The sequence below is a fragment of the Diceros bicornis genome, chromosome 28 (assembly GCF_020826845.1).
Source record: "Diceros bicornis minor isolate mBicDic1 chromosome 28, mDicBic1.mat.cur, whole genome shotgun sequence".
Classification (NCBI taxonomy): domain Eukaryota; kingdom Metazoa; phylum Chordata; class Mammalia; order Perissodactyla; family Rhinocerotidae; genus Diceros; species Diceros bicornis.
This window is the reverse complement of record NC_080767.1, coordinates 35,005,769-35,032,539: the sequence shown is the minus strand read 5'-3', so window position 1 is coordinate 35,032,539 and position 26,771 is coordinate 35,005,769. Positions and strand designations below refer to the sequence as shown.

The 26,771-nt window shown below is 42.4% G+C and overlaps 1 protein-coding gene across 4 annotated transcripts; it reads right to left on the bottom strand.

The window, feature by feature from the left end:
• Positions 1–1,498: 1,498 nt before the first annotated feature.
• On the bottom strand, positions 1,499–26,771 carry ZBTB34 (zinc finger and BTB domain containing 34). Of its 4 annotated transcripts, none has more exons than XM_058524063.1 (2): positions 26,714–26,771; positions 1,499–7,952 (listed from the first exon to the last, which is right to left on the bottom strand). In XM_058524063.1, exon 2 carries the CDS (start codon positions 7,940–7,942, stop codon positions 6,428–6,430), a length of 1,515 nt encoding a protein of 504 aa, XP_058380046.1. In that variant the 5' UTR covers positions 7,943–7,952; positions 26,714–26,771; the 3' UTR covers positions 1,499–6,427. The 4 variants fall into 4 exon arrangements, with proteins under 4 accessions (XP_058380046.1, XP_058380049.1, XP_058380048.1 ...); XM_058524066.1 differs by lacking the exon at positions 26,714–26,771 and adding an exon at positions 26,232–26,430; XM_058524065.1 differs by lacking the exon at positions 26,714–26,771 and adding an exon at positions 15,870–18,004.

The window sequence follows — 26,771 nt, the reverse complement described above, 5'->3', positions numbered from 1 at the left end:
TTAAATATAAGAGTCAATGAGGCTTGAGGGGCTTTCAAGGAAATGGTCCAGGAAACAGAGATGAAGACCAGCAGGCAATTGGGGTTTGGTAGCTGTCCTCTAACATTATAAAGGACATCATAAACACGCCTGAAGCCAGGTGGGCTTGGCCAATTGTATGAATTATTACTGGAAGAAAACCAAGTACAGATAGATCATGACATCGGGACAAATGACAAGAGCCAGCTACTGCCAATGGCCTTAGCCAGCAATGCAGCTCAATACGGTCTACAGAACATCTGCTCTGACTCAGCATAACTGCTCCAGGTGGTGCTGCCATTTCCAGGACCCCATCCCCTTGGGATATTCCTCCAACCCTACTGGGAGGCTCACCTCTGATTCTCAACATTGGGCTACTTTTCCTGCCTTAAGGAAAAAACAATTCTGTCGGAAGCCACTGCCTCACAACTTAGCTGAGTCAACAAGAGTCCAACTCAATCATTTTATAGACAAATGGGGGCTAAAGAGGGCAAGTGACCTGCTTAAGATCATGGTCAGGCAAAGGCATGGCTAGAAGCCACATCTCCAGACTCACAAGTCTGTGCTTTCTCCATCGTGTCCTTGAGTACCTCAGGAGTCCCCAGGCCCCCAGCTAGCAAGGGAAGCTGGCTCCTACATGGACCTCTTACACTGCGCACCATCTCCCTGCCCATTCCACTGTAAAGGAGCCCTGGGGAGAAGGCAAGACCTTGCTTTACAGCAAGGAGCAAGTAGGCTCCAGCAGCATAGGAGCAAAATTTAATCCCCGCCCATTGCCCAGCCACACCCTCCCAGAATACACGCATTTGCTCATCATCCAATCCTTACTGTGCACCTGCTGTGGTGCCAGGTCCTGTGCTAATGACATACAGGTGAGGGAGACAGTCCAGGATCCCTGCTGTCATGGAGCTTACAGGCTAGAGGGAGAAACATTAATTGAATAATCTCACTAATCAATATACAATTACCAACTGAAATAAGTGCTCTGAAGGGCAGGAACACAGTTCAATAAAGGTCTGTTTTAAAGGCGCCTGACCTAAAGGGCTGCAGCAGGGAAGGGCTCCCTGCCTACGGGAGGCCTGAGCTACAATCTGAAGAAGTGTTAACTGGCTAAGAGGGAGAAGACAGCTGGAGACAGCACGTGCAACTCCAAGCTCTGTGGCAGGAGTGAGCAAGGCACATTCAAGGGAGCTGAGGGGGCACTTTTGCAGGAAAGCCAGGAAAGGATTCACCAGGGATGCGTTCTAGGGAAGCCTGGGCGCAGACCAGGGCCCCTGACAATCCAGTCTTCACCACATACAAGAAAGGTCAGAAATATACCTGCTTCTTTCTCCCCTTCCCATAGTGGCACAAGAGCTTCTTATGAAATCCTAACCTTTCAAAAACAGTGGTTACAGAAACTATGACACTGCAGATGTTTGTGAGGGCCAGTGAAACTCTGAGGCCAGGAAGAGCAAACACAGAGGGAGACCACAGCACAGTTGCTCTAGCAGCATTTTTATTTACAAACAGCAATTTCCATTGACTTTATTTATACCATAAAAAAGCCATTTACAAGCAAGAAACAAGAATTCAGAACAAAATTAAGCAGCACTGAAATATTCATGTCACAAATCTAAAACAAAATGAATACAAGAGTAAAATATCATTTGAATAAATAGTCTTAAATTCATGCTATAAAATAATCCTTAATGGCGAGTTACTAGTTGATGCAGCATCCGCTTAGCTAGCTTCATTTACTTCATATGGTGATGAAGTGTGGAGTTGTGAGGTTACCAGTTTATATTGCAAGATAATGACACTGTGTTAAGTCATTCAAATTGCTCAACCATTTATAACGGAAAAAAATGTTAGCCCTACTAATAAAAGTGGTGAGAGAGATGTTTTCACATTAGGAAAATAGTCATTCTCAAAGAAACCAGGTAAGTTTACCTCTTACTAGAGTCAGGGCAGCAACCAAAGGCTTGGGCAGCAAGTCCAAAGGTTGAATTCACAGCATACTTGTCACTGAGGGGGAGCAAGAGGTCTGTTTACTGAATCTGCTGCAAGGCTTGCTCCAGGCCTTGACCAAGAACGACAACAGCCCTGTCTGTGCCAGACCCAGAGGGGAACCAGAGAAAACAGGTTCTCTTCCGGGCCGAGAAGTCAAGCACTGGGCAGCAACAGTGGAAACACTCTGGCACTTACTGAAAAAGATGGATGCGGTGCGTGACAACCATTACAAATTTGGAACAATGTGAATGACTCTTCTGAACTTTTAGTTCAGTTGCACTGAGTAATATGAAATCTATGATTTATGAACTAGTTTCATATAAAGAATTTACATAATTCCCCAATACTTTCATATATAAAATTTAATAAATAACCCTGACCAGTCTAGAAGCACCATTCAAGGGGCATGTGCCCTTGGAAAATAGTTTAGGTGTTGCATATTTGAGTCCCTTTCAGTGGAGGCTTCACAGGAAACCATTACAGAATTTAACAATAACGACAACAACAACAACAAAATCACAGTAACTAATAGAAAAAGTTGTTAAAATAAAATACATTAATTTCTTTAAAGTAAAGCTCATTCACACAGATGATTTCCCCCCAGCCCTCGTTTTGTGTTCCTGCAAATTCTTCCTAGAGTCTAGGCTGTAAAAACAAAAATAAAAACAAAACCACACACAAAAGTATGCAGGCCTATGGTCCGGGCTAAGGGAAAAACAAAGACTTGGTTATAACTGCTATCATTAGAAAAGACATCTACTCATGCTCTGGAAAGTGGAAAATTATCAATTTAGTTCTACAGTATATTCTGCTTAACAGTGAACCGACAGTATCCTTTCTGCTGTTAAAAAAACAAACAAAAACACAAAACTGCCGAGGCAGAGCCAATTAGAGGCTTTCCACTGATCAAAAAATGAACTTGTCTTCATATACTGTATTTACAAATATAATTTCTAAATGTATTTACAGCTTTAGTAGAAATTAGAGGGTAGAGAACTGATAAGAATGAAAATAACTGTTTAAAACCACAAACATTAGGAAAAGTATAAAATTCTTTGTTTTCACAGTTTGTAATAACAGGTTAGACACCTATAGAAAAGGAAGCTGTCACTGTCTTCACATTGTCTACGTATTGAAAAGGTAGCTCGAGAAGAGACTCAATTATGAACAAACCTCTCTGAATTCAGGATATATTTTACTGTAAAAGATTTCTTCACATATCCCTTTTATCTTAATCAATTTTTGCATTTGTTATAAATGAAACATCTAACCTAAACCTGTACAGAAATAGGGACTTTGCTTTCCAAAAAGAGTTGCTCTAAAGAGTTACACAGCGTACTTCGTCTGTGCAGACGTGAAGTGAACTTCGGGGAGAGAATGTTTCTGTTCTGTGGTCATGTTAATCCTCCTGGCACATCCTCATGTGACAAGGCACAATTAATTGCTGCTGCCCGATCTGAATGGGTTGATCTTTTGCCGCCATGCACACTGAGAAGCATGACAGGACGCACGCTCAGAGAGGCTGCACAGCTCTGTGCTGGCCTGCGCTGCCTCCCTCGAAGCCCTGTGGAACCTTACAGTACCGTGTTATGGCTTGAGAATTCATTCCTAACACTGCTAGCAGTGGAAAGGGTAAAGTGTTAGCAACATGAATGGGAGCAAGTGGAACTTGCAAAATGTGGAATCATGATTATTAGAGAAAAACTCGATCAATTTTCTGCCCCTTAACAGTCCCATTACAATGTTTGAACCTGAACTGTACAATCAAAGCAATGTATATTTTTGTCAAAGACAATTTGGATAAGTCACTCTTTGGTAAACTCAAACCAGTTAAACGAATTCACAAAGACAAAGAACTCCATGAAAATAAGGTTAAGACTGAGACGGTGCCAAGAACCAGGACAGTCAAGGTGCTTGCTCCCAGCGCTCTCCCCTTCTAACTCGTCTCATACATCACAGAACGCTCTGGAGGCCTCTCAGAAGGCCCCGAGCCTGAGGGAAAAGGAGGTTCCTTCCCTGAGCCTGACCCCTCATGTCCTTGATTTGGGCGTTTGTCACAAACTTAATTGGTATCACAACACAAATTTTTTGCATTTAATTCTTTAAAAAAAAGAAAATCAAAACCAAACTTTGTCACGTAAGGAAAAAAAAAAATCACATTTACCTGAAACCCCAGAACATATTTAAGTGGGTAAACACTTGGGGTCCAGCCTCCCCTTGAGGCACACGGCTTTGACAAGAGTTGAACAAGTGCTTCAGGGAGAGAGTAAACCCCTTACTTAGGCAGTTTGACAGGAAAAGGCATACTATATACCCGATTCAGCCAAAGCTGCTCCTCGGGAGCAGCAGGACGCGAGTGTAATCTGTGCGTAGTAACACTGATGTGTACGGAGTGCAGCAGTTCACATGCCAACGGAGCTGTGTGCTCAAGAGATGCTACTGCACAGCCGCCACCCCAGGGGGCATCACACACAAGGGCCTGAAGGATTTTTTTTCCTCAACCCTCCCCCCTCAAAAAACAAAAAAAAAACCCCCAAACCCCACCATTCTTGGTATTTTAAGAGCCAAAAAAGCATGGAAAACCAGCAAACGTCTATTTTTGTATTTCTTTAACTCCTAGCCTCTGAGGTTGGTCTTTTCATTTCGGTTTTTCTCCCAGGCAGTTTGTGCTGCTCTCCTGCAGAGACGCACTGGTTGTGAGTTGCAGAGCCCAGGTTCTCAGGCAGAGGGTCAGGAATGCTGACACCCTACCTGCAGCACAAACTCACCACCACATTACTTACAAAATGACTCTCTGCCAGAGTATACAGTACCAAAGCAATCTTGTAAAGCCCATTTTGTATACTAGAAGCACATGGGTGAACAAAATATAGAACTGAAGACATCTCCTGAAGGACTAATAAAACATTATTCAAATAGGACTCAGGTATGTTTTTATACAGTAACGTGTTTGCCAGCACATGCTTTTGAGGTCTCTTTTCAAGCTATAAACTCAGGAGAGGAAAAAAACTGTAATTCACTATTACCATTAGATTTCACATTTTCTACAACTATACTGACCTAAAAGATATATAACATAAAAATAGCACCACGTGACCAAAAAGATGGTGACACACACAGATTTGGTGAAACACAGAGTATCTTAGAGGGCTTTTTAACTGTTGGTTTCTTTAAGCAGGAAACACTGAGAGTGGGGGAGCCACGGAGGCTCTCGTTAGCACACACAATACTAAGATAGATATATTGCTTGCAATTCCCATAGAGTATATCTTTACAAAAAGTACAAATTCCAAGTTCTGCAGTTTCCCTGGGAACTGCATGTAGAAAAAGTTGCTGTGCACCTGAACTGGCTGTTTGAAAAGAGAAAGAAAAAAAACCACAACACTGCTTGGAGAATTTTGTAGACAGAACTACAAATCCCTTTCCTTTAGTGCGAGTACTAACTTGTGGTAGAGAGTGATTCGATTTAGTTACCTGGTGTGTATGCTTCTACAGTACGGAATGAAGGTAGATTCGTAGGCCAGTAAGAACATTGAAAACCACTGCTCCTTTGGGGTTGGCTAATATAACACTACAATGTGTAAAAACGTCAGCACCACGGGTCATCCAGCTTACCTACTGGACAACTAACAAAAATCCCAAACGGTTTCCAACTAGAGTTGAATACATTTTATGGCATTTGGTTTATGTATTTGTTATGAAGCAGAGCTACGAACACTGTGATTTGCTTTGCTTGCTTTTGGACACAATGATTAATATATATGAAAACCTATTAACATTCTTTTGTAAGGGAAATAAAGGGGCAAAACCCTAACATATTAGGTAGGGACGAGACAGAGTCAAAAGCCCTGTTCACATTGTATTAAATTATATATTCCTCTTACATTCACCTCAACCAGAATAAAATCAAATTTGAGAATGTATATATACTATATATATAATAATCACTTTATTATATATATATATAAATTGTCTAACTACCCCCTAAAAGTATTTTTAAATTAGAAAAAGTTACCCATTTGTATCAGCTGACGGCATCCTAGCCTCTCTTCATGGAAATGCACTGGTGCCAGTGCACACAATGAGAGAGTATGCCTCTTGGCAGAGAATGGAGGGTCAACCAGTTGGCATAGCTAAATCACTGGCAGATTTTGGATTACGAGTTCAGCCAAAGAGGAATACTGTCAGCTTGTGTTTTCCCTGGATACGTTGCCCTTCATGCTTTGAGCTCCTTGGGGTGGGGAGGGAGGACGGTGGAAAGGATAAACACAATGAAGTGTTCCTTCCAGAAACCTTAGAAAAACTGCCAAGAGACCAAGAGATTTCCAGATGGTTGGGAAAACCAAAGATTACAACAAAGCAAATCACAAATATGCATTGATTAATGTGCTTTGTTTGGGTGCACTTCTTTACCAGCTTAATCAGGAGCATCAGACACTGTGTGAATTTCCATCCGGGAATCTAGGGCCATCTCTGAGGCCGATGCATCATGTTCTAGTTTCTGTTCCACGTACACATCTGTTCTCTCAGGGGACTCCATGCGACTCCTGACTTCGGCCACGCCGGGGTGGTTTTTCCGCAGGTGCTGGTTGAGGGTTCCCTGGAATGGAAAGCACTTCCCGCAGATCTCACAGCGGAATGGTTTATCATCAGTGTGGCCCCGGATGTGGTACTCCAGTTGGTCCTTCCGTGTGTACTTCTTTCCACAGAACTTGCACACAAAGGGGGTGATTCCCATATGGAGTCGCATGTGCCTGTCAAGGCTTCCTTTCTGGTTGAAGGACTTTCCACAATAAATACAGATCAACCTCTCATTGTACGGGTACCAATGACCTCTTGCACTCCTCTCCCGGGGACTGCTCTCATACCCGGGGTTATTCATCATAGCTTCGCTGTCAGAACCCTGCACCAAGCCCTGTAGATCACTGTGCAGATGGACAGACAAAGCCCGCTTTTGGCGGGCACGCCCTCCTCGGAAACAGCTCAGCATGGATCTGGATGGGCTAGAATTACTCAAACTTCCAAAAGCTTCTGATACGCTGGTTGGCTGTGAGGCTGCTTGGGAATAGGAATATGTGTGCTGGAGCACAGAACCATAGGAACCCACATTCACTGCCACCACTTGTTCCCCGTCAACCATCTCGGTGTGGTACCCATCGTCTCCCAGGGACGAGCTGTCGGAACAGCTCGGCCGGTCGGACTTCTCCATCTTCACTTTCACCTCAGTGATCTGGCTCTCCCTCACCAACAGGTCCCCTTGCTCGTGGTCCCCCTCTATCTGAATCTCGTACTCAGAAACGCTCCCACTGCTCCCTCGGTCCGAGTGCCCCTCCTCCTGTAAGCGGCTACGCAAAGCTTTGCTGGGCGTTGTCTCCATCCGCAGATCACTGCTTGTGGTGGGCTGCCGTACCTGAGAGCAATATGGAGGGGAGATCTCCACTGGGTTGGCAAAGAAGCTGCTGTCTTTAACTCCGTTACGACTCTCTGGAGTCTCTTCAGCACCGACGGTAACAGAGTCAACATCTCCAACACTGATTTTCGAATGGATGCTCTCTAGGATCTGCGTGCACTTGTCAATGACACACTGCATCTGAAGAAAGCTAGCTGCAGTCAGAAAACTGACAACATCCTTCAGCTGCAAGGACATTCTTCCAGTGTAACAAAATGAAAGCAACTGTTCAAATACATTGGGATTTTTAATCACCGATATTGACAAGCCACTCATGGTACTTAATGCTGAATGGTCCCGGAAATATGGGGAGCTGGCAGCGAGGACAGCTTTGTGGGCTCGGAATGGCTGACCCTGAATGTGGACAATGATGTCACATAGTTTCCCTTGCAGGCGGAGTTCGTTTAGCTGGCTCAGAACGGTGCTGCTGTACTCGGGCACATCAAACTGAATAAAACTGCTGCTGTCCATTTCTACTGACATGAAGCGTAATCTGCAGAAAGAGAGAGTTTCATAATTCACCAATGACTCCTCACTAAGTATAAGCCACGTAAACAAACTTGCAAAAGCAACACCACCACCACCACTGTGGCCACTGTACCTCCTAGTGTCTGCCTGAGCATTCTTCCTCTTATTTTCAGTCTTTTACGTCTTGGTTAATTCACCTAAAGCCAACTAACCTGATGATCAATTAGCCTGGTGTCCTAACTGCCTAATCTTCATCTTGATCAAAATTAAAACATGTTATATGTAATAGGGCCATTTCAGCTCTGATTGAGAATTTGGTATCCTTTTAGGAAAAATATTTCCCTGTTTCACCTACTTTTGAGGATTTGAAGTACTTTGTAAAAAATAAGTAAATTCATCTAAAGAATGTTCTGCCTTATTTGTATATTTCCAATTGGTGTTTTTCAAGTACACAGGACACGAGATACACTGAATAGAGCTAAACCCTTTTTGGTTTAGAATTTGAGTTGTCCTGATGTGCATTTTTCCTCTTCAGCTCTGCACACCTTTATACCCTTCTGGGTTGGTAATTCATAGAGCAATGCTCAGTCCCTTTCAGTGAAGAGTTTTTAGACAGAAGGAGCAAAACGAGTGATGGACGTATCCCAACTGTATCACCCTCCAGCAGTGCTCACAGTGCTGGTACACCCAGGACAGGCTGCCGCCCATTGCCTAGAATCTGCAGCACTGAATCATGCAAAACTACGGAAGTGTGCACTCTCTGTGGAAGGCTGCACTCTCTGACGAAAACACAGCAAAGTTAGATCTAACAATCATATTTTAGGTTTTAAAGCCCAACCAAGAGAAATTTAAACACCTCCTGAATAAGTATTGAATCAAAGAGAAAATAAAAAAGGAATAAAACTATTTGGAAAATAAGAAAACTCACATCATATCTGCAGTAAGAAGGGTTTAGAAGTGAAGTTTACTTATGTCTTCAACTTACTTGAGAATGCATCCAAAAAGAGACGGACAGATATGTGATAAAGCAGAATAAAATGTTAACAAGTGGAGAGTCTAGATGGTGGTATACAGGTGTTTACTGTAAAATTCAACTTTTCTATATGTTTGAAATTTTTCACAATGAAATGTTAGGGGTTTTGAAACAACAACAATTTTTTTTTTTTTTTTTTTTTTGGTGAGGAAGATTGGCCCCGAGCTAACATCTGTGCCAGTCTTCCTCTATTCCATATGTGGGTCACCAGCACAGCATGGCTTGATGAGTGGTGTAGGTCCAGGCCCGGAATCCAAACCCGTGAACCCAGGCTGCCGAAGTGGAGCACACCAAACTTAACAACCACACCACGCAAATTTTAACAGGGAAAGTCAGTACCTTAAAAATTCTTATCATTAAAGAATAAAAATAAATAAAATGAGGCAGCGGCCCCGTGGTATAGCGGTTAAGTGTGCGTGCTCTGCTGCCGGCAGCCTGGGTTTGGATCCTGGGTGCGCACCGATGCACCACTTGTCAGGCCATGCTGTGACGGCATCCCACATAAAGTGAAGGAAGATCAGCACGGATATTAGCTCAGGGCCAGTCTTCAGCAAAAAAAAGAGGAGGATTCGCATGGATGTTAGCTCAGGGCTGATCTTCCTCAATCAATCAATCAATCAATAAAACGACTCAGGAGGTTAGAAAAGGATCAAAGAATTAAACCCAAAGAAAGCAAAAAAGTAATTAATACAGAACAACATAAAATCACAGAGAAAAAATTTTTTAATTATAAGACAAGACAATGTGCAACTAAATCTAAGACTCTTTCAGGAAAGGATCAATCAGTTAGTGTGACTAGACCACATCAGAATTTTTTTATCACATCGGATTTTGAGTTAAAACATTTTAGTTAAAAAAGAATACTGTGCTCTTATTTATCCCAGATTTATGATTCAAATCAATTTGAAATCTGTACGGAATGGACATATTTTTAGGATAACATAAATTGGCAGAATTAAATAAAAAAGAAACAGAAGTGCCACAGCACAAATGATCTTCAGGCCACTCCCACTGTTCTAGATGCATGTTAACACATTTAAAACAGCTCAGTTCATATGGCATAAATCTGATACCAGAAGATGACAAACAGCATAAAGAGAAAAACTGTCAACTTTACCTAAGTAACCAGACTTTAAAATCCTAAAGGAAACATTAGCAAATATAACCTATTAAAAGAGTAACACATTATGACCAAACATAAGGATGGCTATATGTTAGGAAATATACAAACATAACTTGCTACGTCAATAAGTCAAAGGAGAAAACTATATGGCCAAATCAATACTATGCCAAAAATGCATTTTAGAAAGTTAAATGCCCTTTCAAAGTAAAGAAAAAATACTCAATAAACTAGGAATAGAACAATATTTTCTTAATATGATAAACGGTATCTACTGCAAACCAATGGCAACATCATCCTTAAAAAGGAAACATCATATCTGCATTTCCCAAAATGTATTTAGTGTAACACAAGCCCATGAGCTGGCCTCAATATCCCTACCTCCTAGGGATTAAAAAACACATTAGCATAATAACCTACCTGAAAAGTCCTACAGACAAGAATTCTATTTAACTCAGCAGTTTGCAAACTCATTTAATCATGAAACTGTTCTCTCAAGGTACACATATCAATATTCCAAAGAATTAGTGTTCCCTGGTGCACACTCTGGTAAACACTTTCGTAAAGGCATTCCTGTTAGGGCCTGGGAGGATACAAGGTTGTCTGCCCATCACTTCTCTTACTTAATATTGCTCTGGAAGTTCCAGCCAAAGCAACAAGACAAGAGAAAATTAAGCCATCTAGCCATTAGAAAACAGGAGGCAAAATTACTATTTAAGGCAGATATGACTATCTACACAGAAAACACGAGAATCACTTTACAACATCTGTTAGAATCAGGACCTCATAAGCAGAGGTTTTCAAAAATCATTGTACACAAAAAACCAGTTAGGTAAGATAATGACAAGTTACAACCAATAACAGTAACAGAAAACTATAAAATACCTGGAGGATAAACAAAAAATAGCCAGGGGGCCGGCCCAGTGGCGTAGCAGTTAAGTGCACACGCTCCGCTGCGGCGGCCCGGGGTTCGCAGGTTCAGATCCCGGGCACTCACCGACGCACCGCTTGTCAAGCCATGCTGTGGTGGCGTCCCATAGGAAGTGGAGGAAGATGGGCACGGATGTTAGCCCAGGGCCAGTCCTCCTCATCAAAAAGAGGAGGATTGGCAGATGTTAGCTCAGGGCTGATCTTCCTCACACACACACACACACACACACACACACAAAAAGATTATTAAAAAAAACAGGATCTACAAGAAAACTATAACACTTTAATAAGGACAAAAACACGTATAAACGAAGACACATATCATGCTTCAGGGAGGAAGATTTGATACTATAAAGATGGATACTTTTCTGCAAAATTAATTTATAAATATAATGCAGCCCAATGGAGTATTTTCTTAGAAACTTGACAAAATGATTTTAAAATTCATCTAGAACATTGCTGCCCAATAGAACTGTAATGCAAACCACATGTGTAATGTTTTCTAGCAGTTACATTGTTTAAAAATAAAATAAATTTAATGCATTTTATTTAACCCAATATATCTAAAACATTATCATTTCAACATATCATATTAGAAAGTTCTTGAGACATTTTACATTCTTTCATTCACACTAACTCTGAAATCTGACGTGTATTTTATACTTACAGCACATCACAATTTGGAACAACCACATTTCAAGTGCTCAACAGCCACATGCACCAGTGGCTACCACACTGAACAGTGCAGATCTAGAAGAACATATACTGAAGAAATTTTAGAGAAAGAAAAATACAAACATACACATGTCAAAACGTATGAGGAGGCTGTAATTTATTGAGCAAGTATGTAATGAGTGACTTCTATGTGCCAGGCACTAGGGATCCACGTGAGCTATAACTCTCTTGTTACATTCTCTGATGAGAGCTATGAGATCTTTCATAATGGGGCAACAGTCAGAGAAGGCCACTTGAACAAATGATATTTTAACTGAGACCTAAAGGATGAGTGAAGGTGGGCCAGACATGGGGAGGCAGGGGTGCCTCAGGGAATGTTCCGGTTTCCCAGACAGAAGAAATCACACGTACAAAGAAATGAGAGCCTGAGTCGAGAAGGAAGGAAATGTCGGAGTACCATGGCACAGTTGGGATGAGAGAAAGGGGCAGGGAAGAGGCCACAGGAGGCTATCAAGGCAGGTAAAAATCAGACCAGATGGGCCTCAGGAACCATTTCCAATAAGTGAAAAAGGAAGAATTCTTGAAATAGATGCTGCTTAGATAATATGAGTAAATAATAATAAAGTTAGATCCCTTCTTCACAACATACCCAAAAATAACTTCCAGAGAAGGCATTTCTAAGCACACAAAGACGAATACCAGAAGAAGAAACAGAGATTTAACTACAGAAGAAGTAAAAACTTTTACACATGTAAGAAATACTTTTACCAAAAACAAAGTCAAATTATGAAAAATACAACATATATGGCAGAGAAGTATGAAACTCTTACCAATCAATAAAAGCCAAATATAACCACTGAAAAACGGGCAAAGAATATGAACAGATGCTAAAAAAAAAAAAAAATGCTGAACAACTTAATAAACAAAGGAATAAAAATTAAAATGAGACAATTCTTCCTTCTCATATTTACAAGACTTAAAAATACAACTTAGCTGGCAGTATTATAGGGACAGAGGTGCTCTCATATACTTCTGGTAGGCAAATATAATAAAAGCCTTAAAATGGGCATTTCTCTTGACTTGGCACTCTATATCATAAAAAATCATGGATACAGGTACAAGAATTTATCCACCAGTATATTCCATTACAATAGCAAAACAATGGAAACAACCTAACTGTCCGACAATAAGGGAATTATGAAAGTCTAGTACACCCTATACACTGAATACCATGTCATCATTAGAATGGTGTTAAGGAAGAATACGAAGTTAGCTCCACAAAATGTAAGCCCCAAGAGGGCAGAGATTTTAATCTGTTTTATTAACTATCTGCCAGATTACTGCCTGGCACATAGCAGACTCTCAATCAGTATCTGCTGAATGAATATTCAACGACACAGCAAAAAATCAGGTAACAGACCAACCGCAAATGGCCATGGGTGATGGAAACGATCTGAAACTGCATTATGGTGAGAGTTGTACAACTTTATAGATTTACTAAAAAATCCCTGAATGGTATGATTCAGATGGGCGAATTTTATGATATGTAAGTTATACCTCAATAAAGCTGTTAAAAAATATCAGGTAACAACAGAATAAAAGTAGGATAATTCTAAAAGTATGTATGTATATACAGATATTAAATACCTATAGAAATAATAAAGATATATACAAGATATGTACATTAATGTAAAATTAAAGATGTTTTTACTTTCTTCTTTATAATTTTCTGTATTTTCCAAACTTCTAACAGTGAAAATTTATTACTTGGAATGACAAAAAAACAAAAACAAAAAATATTTTTAAATCCTTACTAGATGATAATTTGACAGACACTGCTAGTGGAGTGTAAACTGGTACAAATACTTTAGAGGGCATTTCAGTAATATCCATCAAAATTACAAATGCACAGCCCCACAATTGAGCAATTTTTGCTCTAGGAATTTACTACAGCATTGTTCATAATAACAAAAGATTCTAAACAAACTAAATGCCCATCAACAGGAGGCTGGTTAATAAATTATGGTACGTCCATACTCAAGACTACTTTGCAATTGAGGAAGCTCTTTTCATACTGATATAAAACAATCACCACGATACACTGCTGACCGAAAAGGGTGAGGTGCAGAACAGTACATGCACTATTTGTATCAAGCGATATGAAAACACACACACCCCGCTGTACAACATGTACATTATGGATATGCGCAGAGTATTTCTGCAACGATGCACAAAAACAAATAACCTCGACTGCCTCTTGGGAGGGAGACAGGGCAGCTGGAAGGCCTGTTAGCTTTCAGTGAATCCTTTTAGACTCTCAAAATTCCTAAACTATGTGAAGATATTACTTATTAAAAACAAGCAACATTTTAAAAATTTTAAGATACCTCATCTAGTTTTTAAAAGATAAGAAAAGATCATAATAAAAGCAATAGGAACATGAATTTGGAGTCAGATCTGGGTTCACATGATACCTGCTTTTCACTTATAAAAACGTGAGCAAGGTTTATAACTTTATAACCTTTACAAGTCTGTCTTCTTATCCTTAAAATGGGAGTAATAATAGGCCTTGCCTAATGGGCTGCTACAGGGAATATCCGTGGAAGCAGGAAGCACTTAGCACCGTGGCTGCTTGGCACATGGTAATCAAGATTAGCTATTATAGACATTTTTTTTTAGGGGGAAAGGATGGTGTAACAGAGACAACGGGCTTTGAAGTTAGACTTGGATATGAATCCTGGTTCTACTATTTTCTCATAAAAATAATAATCAACATGTAAATAGCTATGTGGCCTATGGACAAGTCAGTTCACTTTGATTTCCTTATCTAGAAAAGGTCGTGGAAGAACTACTACTGAACACAACTGCTGTAATAATTAAATGAAGGAAATACATGCAATGAATGTGTACAACAGCTTACACAGTACTTATCTCGTGCTAAACATCTTATATATATTAACTAATTTGATCCTCTTATCAACTCTATGAGGGAAATACTATGATTGTTCCCATTTTATAGACAAAGAAACCGAGGGAAAGAAGTTAAGAGACTTGCCAAAGGCCCTACAGCTCACAGCTGAACTAAGTCTGGCTCCAGAGGTCATGTTCATAACTACACCAGACTGCCTTGTAGAAACGCAGATACTGCCGAGACCTACCAAGTGGTCAAATGTTACCTGTTATAGCATTTTCATGACACAAGGGTGCGTATATAGTGACTTTTGGAATTAAAAGGCAAAAGGAAGGTAGGTTCAGGCTTTTTAAAGGTGCAGAGTCCTGGGCGAAAACCAGTAGAAAAAGGAAAACAATAAAGCATTTCTTTCTTTCTTTCTTTTAACAGTTTATTTATTTATTTATTTATTTTGTGAGGAAGATCAGCCCTGAGCTAACACCCATGCTAATCCTCCTCTTTTTACTGAGGAAGACCGGCCCTGGGCTAACATCTATTGCCAATCCTCCTCCTTTTTTTTTTTCCCCCAAAGCCCCAGTAGCTAGTTGTATGTCATAGTTGCACATCCTTCTAGTTGCTGTATGTGGGACGCGGCCTCAGCATGGCCCGACAAGCAGTGCGTCGGTGCGCGCCCGGGGTCTGTACCCGGGTCGCCAGCAGCGGAGCGCGCACACTCAACCGCTAAGCCACGGGGCCGGCCCACGAAAGCATTTCTGAATTAGTCTCTAAAATTGAAAACAGCTTCACCCTGAGGCTTCCTCCTCCTCTGTGCGGCTTTTTATTTTCTTCTTGGAAGAAAAGTAGAGAACTACACTTGAAAGAAAATCACCAAAGAGAAAAACGAAAGACCATGATTAACACCTAAGAGAGGGATTCCATTTTTCTGCAAAATGAGAAAGGATGTGCTTCACTCTCCCCTTCTTTACATTAACACTTCCTTTCGGCAGTGACAATGAGATTCAGACTCCTGCCTAAAGCTGCCAACAAGCAACACTCTTGAGTAAGAGGCTTCTAAACGACTGACACACCAGAATTCGCAGGTAATTTAAGTCCTAGGCACATCACCAGGCTACAGGGAGTAAAAGGCATAATGAATCACAAGTTCTACACTCAGCGACCTGATTTATCCAGTGGTCCGGGGGTAAAAGAAGTCAGAACCTCTTATAGAAACATCAAGTTCAAATATGACCCTCCACTCCTCTGTACCAGCAGTTTCCCAACGTGGGCTACTCACTGGTTGCTTGTAGGTCTTCATTTCTCCTCTGCGTGGAATGTCAGTGGGCCTACACCTAAGTTAGATTAATGTTTAATTAATTTTATCTTTAAAATAAAATGTATGCATATAGTCGAACTTCAAATTATGGTACAGAAAAATATAAAACGAACAGCAAAACTCCTCCCCAGTTCCTCTTCCCAAAGATAATCACTGGTAAGAGTTTTTCAGTGTTCTCTCAGAGAAAACTGTAAACATGTATCAGCATAAACTGTTCTGTACCCTGCTTTTTAGAAACGTATTTACCTTAAAATCTTTCCATAGCACCACAAACTCATCTACTTCACTATCTTTTCCGACTTCACGGTATCCCATGGATGGCTATGTCACAATGTACTTAACTAGTCCCCAATTGATCCCAAAAGAAGGAAACAATGTAAATAGCCACAGTACTTCCCGCCAGCAGGGAACTGCTGGGTTAGTTTTTCATTTTGATCAATAACGTGAAATTTTCTCCCAAAAGGCAGCACCAACTATCCTTTCACCAACAGCACACGGAAGTGTCTGTTCCCCCATAACTGCCAATAATGGTAACTTTCTCATTTTTGCCAAACTGAGAGGTTAAAAATAGTATCTCACTGTTTTGATGTGCATTTATTTAATTATCAGTGAGACTGATCATCTTTTCTCAAGTTTAATGCGACTTGTCTTAAGTTTGTCTTTGAGCTGCCTTTTCACATCCTTTGCCCATATTTGCCTTTATTATCGAATTGTCAGAGCTCTTTGCAAATTAAGGAAATTAACCTTTGTCATATGTGCTGCAAGTATTAGATTTAATTGCAATTACTAAATGGCATACTGACTGGGAATTTAAATTATTTTTCTACATTTATAGGAAATATTCATTCAATTTCAATCTTCTGCATGCACAAAACCAAAGGGAATTCAATGATGAATAAGAGTCCCAGTCTTGCAGTTTGATACAGGCTTACCATAGATTCCTCCCAAATCAGAGGGACATGGGAATGGAATTCATTTTTGATAATGCAGAGAAGTAATTTACATTAGTTTTTCATTTAGACTAAGTTTGCAGCTGCTTCAAAAAACAATAATCAATTTGATTATTCCACTCACTAAATACATCAGAATCAGTATTCTTTAATTCAGCAGATGAATCACAGGTCTTTCTGTCACATTATATTGAGCAAAAAACCATCCCCAAACTAGACATTTACATTGCTATTATTTTAATTTAAAAGGCAAGGCATATATAAGCTGGATAGTTTTCTTCAACACCATTAATATTTATTTTAACAATACCTATTTTGTTTTTGTTTGTAAAAACTATACTTTGGACGAGAATGTGAAATATTTCTTTTAAAAAACATACATGGAGAGGACTTAGTTGAAATGGTCTCTCAGGAAGTTCAAAACTGTCATCCCCTCAAGTTCTTCCCAGTCCTCTTCTGCTCTTTCAACCAATGGACACACAAACTTCCTGCTCCTCCATTGTCTTTGAGAATCCTTCCACACCCCTGGAAGCAGCCTGCCCCTCACACACAGCCTCTGCTATGTCAGCTGATGAGACTCTGCCACCACTGGTCTCAAGAGCTGGTTCTGGGAAGGAACACCTCTGACGTGGGCGGTCCCGACATTCAGCCACTTCCACATGTCCAGCCACCCCCACACTAGCCTCAGCAATTGTAAAAGGGGATCACTCTCACGTCCCACCACACTCCTTAGCCTTCCCCCCTTACTTGGGAAAGTCCATCATCATCGTCACTAATAACCACCATTTACTGAATGCTTGATACCTGCTAGGCAGGTCGTAAAGGCCTTCTATGCATTATTTCACTTAATCCTCTTGACCCTCCCCCAGAAGGCAGGTACTATTACCTCCATTTTAGAGATGAGGAAACTGAGGCTCCAGGAGGCAGACTGTCCCAGGACTGTCGCAAAGTCTGCCCACCTCTCTAGACCCACTACACAATAACCCCTTATCCTTGTTTAATTTGCCCTGGGGGAATAGCAGGACCAGCAGAGGGAGGCAGGAAGAGCTGAGGAAAAGGCAAAAGGAAAAGAAAGCTTGCCCTAGGTTACATCCTTGCCCTGGGGCAGTGGCCAGGGAAAGGGACAGGGACAGGGACACGGGGCAAACAGCCTCCTGTTGCTACCCAGGACTCCCACTCCTTCCTCTGTGAAGAAAATTACAAATGCATGTTCCCTGTGACCGAGGAATTTCAGCTCTAGGAATTTACTACAGCACCCTTTTTCTAGATCAAAATCTCCCTCTTTTCCAGATCAAAATCACCAGAAGAGGTAACGGCTACAATTAGGGGGATAAAAAAAAAAGTCCAGGTATCCTGCTAGCTGAAGCATATTATGCCTTCCCTAGTCACAGCTTTTATCCCCTTTTCACCATCAGAGCCCCTTACCCTGGCTGATTTTACCTGTTTTAAATAAACAGTTATCTTTATATGCTAAAGAGTCAATTAATTGGAAACCACTGATCTAGGGCTCAAGTACCTGGTCCTTTTGGTGTCTGAAGTGAAAGTCACAGAGAGCAGATGCTGCCAAGAAAACACAGGTTCAGCCCAAGTTCAAGAGAATTCAAAGCAGCACTGAGACTGGTGTTCGAAAAGCCAGAGCAGACTGTGAGGGGCTATTCAGGACTGATCAGGCACCGAGGACAGCAGCAAGGCCAGCGCAGGCCAGGGGCAAGACAGGACCATGAGGAGTGGAGAGCAAGCAGGTTCGGGAAGAAAATGGAGCGATAAGGCAGACCGGGCCACCGGAGGAGGGAGGCCATTTACACAACAAGGCACTGCAGGCACAGCCACAGGGAGAGCGGGACTGTCCTGTAAACGACTCCACAAGCCAGCCTGGGATAGTCCTCCCACAGACCTGAAGTAAAAAGCAAAGGAGAGGGATCCTAGAAATAAACACGCACGCATGCTCTGAAAAGAAAACTAAGATCTGATGCAAGAACGTAGGACAACAAGGCTTAGTTAACTAAAGCTGCTTGAACCTTTGCAAGATCCCACCCCAAAAAGCTACAGAACTTATCACCACACCCACCCGTCAAGACAAGATGCTGTTCTAAAACGCAACAAAGGAATGATACCCCTAATCCGGGTTCCAAAGGTCACTAAGAATAAATGCATTTTACCTGAAGGAGCTTTAGAGGAAAAAAGCCACTTTGCAAAGACAGGGAAACCAGCTGACCATAATCTAACAGACAGGGCTGATCCTGAGAAGGGTGAACAGATACTAGTTAACCCATACCGTGCTCTTCCCTGCACCCCGCTCCGCCTGCTGAGTTGGGGAAAAGAGGCAAAAAGCCTTGCCCTTACATCTGATAACACCCCAGGTTCACTTAGAAAACACTCGATTAACGGAAAAGACAGCGCCTCCAGTTTTCAAAGCTGTTGTATGTTCACCGATTTCTTATAAAGCACCAGGGGAAGTAAAGAGGGTCTTATTATTTTCCCATTTAACGTCACCATGTTCTTATGACAATATTTTTAAAAGACTTGATTATCACCAAATAATAACTAAAAGAAAGCATGGATGAATTTACTGATAATATTGACATAAACGTTTTTCTGAGCTTGACATAAATCCCAGATGCCACAAAGGCAAAGACAAATACATCTGACAACATAGAAGTATATGACCAAAACACATCTCCCCCTGAAAAGCTGAAAGATAAATGACATATTGAGGAAAAATACGTGAATATTTGACAAAGTGCTACTTTCCAAATTCTTTAATTAGTATTATAAATCAAAGGGATTGGGCTGACACAGAAAATCCTATGGAAGGGGTAAAGGATATTAACAGTTCAAAGAAAAAAATAAATGACCAAAACACAGATGAAAAGATGTGAGCTTTATTCATGACTCAGGACATGCGAATTACAAAAAGAAAAAATGAGATGCCACTGGTAACCCACGAGACTTGCACACATTTTAAGAGAGCTGGCAAGTGTAATCTTGAGGGATAACCTGGTAACATCGATCAACATGTAAAAGGCATTTACCATTTATTCCACAATTAACTGCTAGGAATTGAGCCTACAAATATACAGTACTTACAAAAGCATGTTAGGATTTATGTAACAAGGATGTCCACTGATCATTTTTATTTGCTATAGCAAAAAAAAAAAAAAAAAGGAGAGGGGGAACAACCTCAAAATCCATCAAGAGGAGACTGGTTCAAAAAAAGCAATCAACAATAAAACACTACATAGCCATTAAAAAAAATAGAGAGATCTGTATGCTTTGACATGGAAAGAGCTCTAATATTTAGCCAAAACTAGCAAGATACAGAACAATATGTATGTATATATGTGATTCCCTTCATGAACTTTTCTTAAAAGAGTAAATAGACACTGCTGTACCCATTCTGGAAGGAATCGCATGAAACCATTAATGTTGGTGACTTTGGGGAATGAGGACTAAGGACTGGGGAGAGGGAAGAAAAACAGACTTTTATACTTTTTGAATTTTTTATCACATAGCTGTAGTATTCTCACTAAAAGTTCTTTTTTCTAAAGATGTGTAGGATTTTACCTAAAAATACATAATTTTTTAAACCAAAGAATCGAGAGAAAGATAGGCTGCAAATGGATAATTATTGTATCAAGCAGACAATTATAAAGGCAGAAACACAGAACTATGAGGAGCAATGACAAGACTGATTACTTTCGACCAAAAAGATTTTTTTAAAAATCAAAATAGAACAAAGAAAAACTTCATGATGGAAGTAATATTTGAACAGAGCTTTGCATTTCAAATGAAACAGAAAGACCACTCCAGACAGAAGGGACGGCAGGAGCAGAGAAGAGCGGAGTGAAAATGTATGTGTCTGGGATGGCAGCCAGGGCCCAGGTACAGGAGGGACACAGGAAAGAGAAGCACCACCGTCGGAACGCAGAGGGCCTTGAAGACTAGACTAGAAACTCACGCTGAATTCTGGTGGCAGACAATTTGAACAGGAGTCCAAAGAAGGACTCAACAGGACTTGGAGCCTGGAAGATGCCGTCCACTCTGGGAGGCAAGTCAGTTCAGCCTCAGACAAGCCAAGTGTCGGCTGCCCACCAGGCATCTGCGGAGAGTCGTCCAACAAGCAGTGGGAAGTATGGGGCTGGAGCTGTAGAGAAACATTAGACCTGGAGATACCGATTCGGGAGTGACGAAAAATTGTACTAACTGAGGATGGATTTGGTAAGATGAGGTTACTCAGGGAGAGAAAACAGAAGAAAGACAGCTGAGAACAGAAAAGTTGTTTGTTCCTGTAAAAGCAGTATCATATCATGGTATCTCATGAAAGAAGTAACATCCGCACCTAGCCCTCTCCTTAACACATCATTTCATTGACTAGTCTTGAAGTAAAATTCTGAGCATGCCTTATGTTAAGCCGTAAGGAAACTGAACAATGAAAACTAGAACGCAGACTAGTGACATCTTCTCACACTGCTGACCCATTCTAAAGAGAACCTAAAGATGAGAAGTGACATTTAAATGTCACCCACATGGGCCTTGAAATCCCCTCTACAGCATTCTTGGGTAAAGCCCTGTAACCGTTTCCCCATAATGACAAGCAGAACAAAAGTAAAAGTATACAACCTAAGCAATTCGAGATGTGCTGACTTTTTGAGCCTCCTATGCTGCCAAGCTTTCCCACCCTCAGAGGCGAGCTCTCTGAGGGCAGGGACTGTGTGCCCAGAGCCCAGCAGTGCGCCTGGCACAGGGAGGCTCTCAGCATATGTCAGCTGGCACAACCTAAACCAAGCTGGTGGCGAGAAATCCACAAGTGTCACCATAGCTGCACCCTCAGCTTTCCACTTTTCCTGCTGAAGACCCAAGAGATGTAGGATCGTTTCCGAAGCCAGTAGGCAAAACCTAGCAAGGTGCTCATTCCCATCTAACCCATAAACACTCTAATTTGCTCCCCTTCATTTGAAAATACCCAGTGACACTTCCAAGAAGGGAAAGCAAGGTTACAAATTCGAAAGTTGTTTAAGGCACCAGGAAGTACCCATTATTGTCCATCAAGCCGCTCATGATTCCAAACCCAGATCTGCACCTGCTGGCTTCAGTCACTTGCCGACACCGGAGACACAACTCAAGCCAGGCTTTCTCCACCAGGCACTGAAGACCTGAAGATTCCTAACTTTCATTCTCATACAAAAAGTCATTAAAAAGACCACAGATGGAAGCACTAGGGACGACAGGCATGGTAACAGCAGTAACAACTATATAAAAATAACTCTTCTAGGTACTTCTGCCTGGGTCTAGATCAAAACTAAAATGGAGCTGTCATGAATTACAATCTAATCCTTTAGAAAGCAGCAGCCGAATAACACCAGGGCTGCATGAAACATTCTGGTGCTACTGAAACCCAAGGGAAGAAAAAAATAAATAAAATGGCATTCCGTGATGGATATTCATGAAGCAGTCACCCTAATTTAAAAGAAAACAAGTCTAGAGTTCTTACTGCATTAATTCATGTGAGCCCGAAAGAACATTTTTATCCAAACTGTTACATTTCCTACCAAGGCGTTAACATTCTCCAAGTCTGCTCAGATACACTAATTCTGAGAGTGCGGTGTGGTTTGACAGTGAGGTTTGTCTTTCAGTCAATGCAAAACATCAGAAGCTTCAGAGCTTTCCTAGTGGGGTAGGATGGCCTCTCTAACCTTACCGGCAATGTTTAGGACTGAGTTATTGAGCTCCTACTGTGTACTGTATGCTAAGCAAGCTCTTCACCTGCTCACTGAATCTTCGTGACAACGCTATGAGATAGATACAGCAACTCTCCTCATTCTACAGATAAGGAAACAAACTCAGAGAGACCAAGAACCTTTCCCAAGGTCACTAATGTCTGGCTGAGCCAGAATTTGAACCTGGGTTTGTCAGTCTCCAGAGCCAGAATTCTTATCTCCTATAAGAACAAGACTTTAATCCAGGCACACCGGTGAGATGCAGGGTTTTTACTGTGTCGGACTCTTACTGATCAACTTTGAGTGGAAAGAGAATTCTCATTTAAGGATGACACAGTGATAATTAAGGGGTTACAATCTGTTGTATTTTGAGTATTTTGCAGTCATTTCTCTGCACAATGTCCATTCTTTTTACTTCTGTCCATGAAGTGGGCAAACAGATGTTTCAAATTCTAATCATGAATTAGATTTGTTTCAGGTAAAAAAAATAAATAAGCTTTCTTAAGGCAAAGAACTCAAAAATGTCAAGGAGTAGCATCTTATCTGCTTACTGCCAGCACTTCAGGGGACACTAGACCTGGAAAATACATTAAGTCCCGCCTCTTATGACAAAAGAATTAGAAAAGCTCACCTTGCATTGCTTTCTTCCATGAGGTTTTCCATGCCATCAATATCAACCAGAATATAACCATTAGAAATCAAACTGCAGGGCCGGCCCCGTGGCTTGGCGGTTAAGTGCGAGCGCTCCGCTACTGGCGGCCCGGGTTCGGATCCCGGGCGTGCACCGAGGCACCGCTTCTCCGGCCAAGCTGTGGCCGCGTTCCACATACAGCAACTAGAAGGATGTGCAGCTATGACATACAACTACCTACTGGGGCTTTGGGGGGGGAAATAAATAAATAAAATCTTTAAAAAAAAAAAAAGAAATCAAACTGCATTCAGTTGATGACCTTCACTAAGCTAAATTCAGCACTTTGTCAGCTACAAAACATTAAACGGACACAATTAAGAAGTCTGAGGGCTGGCCCCGTGGCTTAGCGGTTAAGTGCATGCGCTCCCCTGCTGGCGGCCCGGGTTCGGATCCCGGGCGCGCACCGACGCACCGCTTGTCCGGCCATGCTGAGGCCGCATCCCACATACAGCAACTGGAAGGATGTGCAACTGTGACATACAACTATCTACTGGGGCTTTGGGGGAAAAATAAATACATAAAATTATAAAAAAAAAAAAAAAGTCTGAAAAACATTAAGCAGAACTTAAACTAAAGTAACAGGACAATTAATGGGAACAAAATATAATGATGGCATTTTAGATTCAGGATACTGACATTTTTGACAAGTGCTTTAAATGGAAGGTCGAAGTAGGATCCAGAGACATGCAGAAATCCACAACTCAGGACATACGCTGAGGTTCAGCAGCCTATCATTTCTCCACCTTGATAAATTTATACCTAATAATAATGATGATGATGATGATGAAAATGTATTAAGTGGTTACTAGGTGCTGCAAATTGTGCTCCTCCTTCATATAGTTTTTTCATTTTAAAACTCACAGCAATCCTGTGAAATGGATTTTATTATCCCCATACTAGAGATGAGAAAATAGAGGCCCAGAGACATCATATAAACTGCCCAACTTCACATAGCCAGTAAGTAGCCTTGCTGGGATTCAAACTGAGGCCTGTCTGATTCCAAAGCTACTGTTCTTTCCCCACCGCCTTCAAGTGAAGAATTACATGACTTTTTTTGCCCCCATAGTCAAGAGTAAACATTTTAATGTTTCAAAGATTCGTTTTATGTTATCTGCACCCTAAGAAAGAAAGCTGAAAATATCCACCTTGAACGGCAGCATTAGACGTAAGTGATACATGACAGAGAAAGCTGGTCACTAATAACAAATTCTCCTTTAAAAAAAAAGGGAGGGGTCAAATTTTAAAAAGTTGTTTACCAACAAAAATCAGGAAGTATTTGAGTACCTATTATATTAGATACCACAAAGGCTCCAAGAGAAATATTAAGACACAGTGTCCTCAAAAAACTCCCACTCCAGTTGCGACAAGAACAAGCTCACTATCCAAGGAAGGAGTGCTGAATCCTGGGCTTTAGTTCTGAGTGCCACAAAGGCGTGGGGGCAGGGCAGTCAGGGAACACCCTCTGGAGGAAGTATATCTTGAGCAGGGGCTTGAAGGAAGTGAAATGGAGAATTTACACAGAGGAGAAGAAAAAGGGCGCCAGTGCTTCAGCAGGGGAAACAGCAGGGGCAAAGCCTTAGAGGCAGTCACAAACTCGTTTCTGCAGGGGACAGACTGGGAGGAGGAGAAGCAGGGAGTGAGGTTCAGGTAGATGACGGGGGCCAAACCAAGGAGCGCTTTGAAAAGACAGGGTGGGCAATGGCTGGACACTATGTGGCAGGCAAGAGGACACTCCTCAGCTCCGAACAGTGGTATAAATGCCTCCGCTTCTCAGCTGATCTCCTGGCCCCTAGCCTCTCCCTTCCCCTCCTGCAAATTATCATGAACACCCCTAGTCTCCTGGTGCTCACCACTGCCTTTAGAACAGTTTCAACTTTGGCCTAGTGTTCAAGTTCTTTCAGGAACTAGCCCCAACCATCTTTCCTTCTATTCCCTTCCTCTATGACCCTTCTCTACAAGGAGACTGGTCTATTCACTAACTCCACAGCATCACTCACCAGGCCTGACTGCTCTTTTCCTATCTGAATCCTACTCATCCTTTAACAGCCAGCTCAAACCCCGCCCCCTTACTAAGGCTTCCTGGACCACTCCGCCTATAGTGACCTCCATCTCTCCTTCCTCTTAATTCTACAGCACACAGCCTTGTCTCATCAATCAATTACCTTTCCACAGGTAAAGTCTCAGCACCCAGTGTAAAGATCTTTGGAGGTTGTAAGTGTGCTTCTACTACTTTCTCCCACACGGAACAGCATCTTGACATTTAATAAGCAAGCAAGCATTCAACTCTTTTTTTGACTTCCTATATTAAGTTTGGCATTAGCATAAAGGAAGGATGGGAGAGTGGGGGTGGGGGACTTCTGAAGTCAGAGACCAGCTAAGAAGCTGTTGCAATAATCCAGATGTGAAGCCAAGAGAGCCTGGACGAGGGAACAAAGAGAAAATGGGCAAATATAAACAACACAAAAAATTTTGCATGCAAAAACCCAGCGGGATGTAATTGACTACTACTAGGAACAAAGCAAGGGCTGAATTACAATTAAGGTAAGGTTTAGAAACGCTGCTTGGAATAATTTTAAAGCCCGTCTGAAACCAAGTGTATTAAGTGGCTAAAAAGTCCACATTTGCAAAAAGTCTTAAGTGAAACTACCCAATATCTTGAACCAGAGAAAGCCCGTCCAATTTCAGACATACACAGAACGGTAGAGCTTGAAGGGTCTTTCGAGAGCTAATCTAAAACCCTTACTGATCAGATGGGGAAACTGAGGTCCAGCGTGGAAGAGGCTTGCTGAAAGCCTCAAGACTGAGACTTTCAGACTAGTGCCGCCCTAAACACAGCTGCGTAGCCCAGGACACTGTTTACACCCCCAGGCCAGCGCCAGCCCAGCCCCCCGTAACGGCAGGACCGAGGGCGAAAGTGACCATGGAGACATCTAGGGCCAAGCACGACGCGCCGCCGCCTGTTTACCTGGAGAAAGGCGGTGGCGTGGGGCAGGGGCTCTGTCGCAGCCACTAGCAGAGCTAACCCTTCAGCCCGGCCCCGCTCTCCAGGGGACTCAACCATCCGGCCTTCCTGTACAAAGAGGGAGCGCCCCCGGGGGCGAGGGGCCCGGAAGCAGAGGATCCCGGGACGCCCGAGCGGAGGCTGGGGAGCCCGGGGCAGCTGGTCGAGCTGGACCCTCGGCCCCGCCAGCGGCGCCCAGACTCCGGGGCCCGGCACTTGGCCCCTCGGGGGCGCGCGCCTGGCCCGAGCAGGTGCCCGGGGCCTCCCGACCCCGCCTGGCCGCGGCTCCAGCCCGCGCCGCCCGCCCACCCGCCGGCCCGCCGGACTAACCAGGCGCGGAGACTCCCGCCCCGCCGCGCCCAGAGGGAGCCGGACAGCGGCCGGGGACTGCCCCGGGCCCCAGGGGCTCCGCCTGCCGCCCGCCGCCCCCGGCCAGCGCGCCTCACCTGCCGAGAGCGCCGCGCTCACATTGCCCGCCCGCGGCGCCCCCTCCGCCGCCGCCGG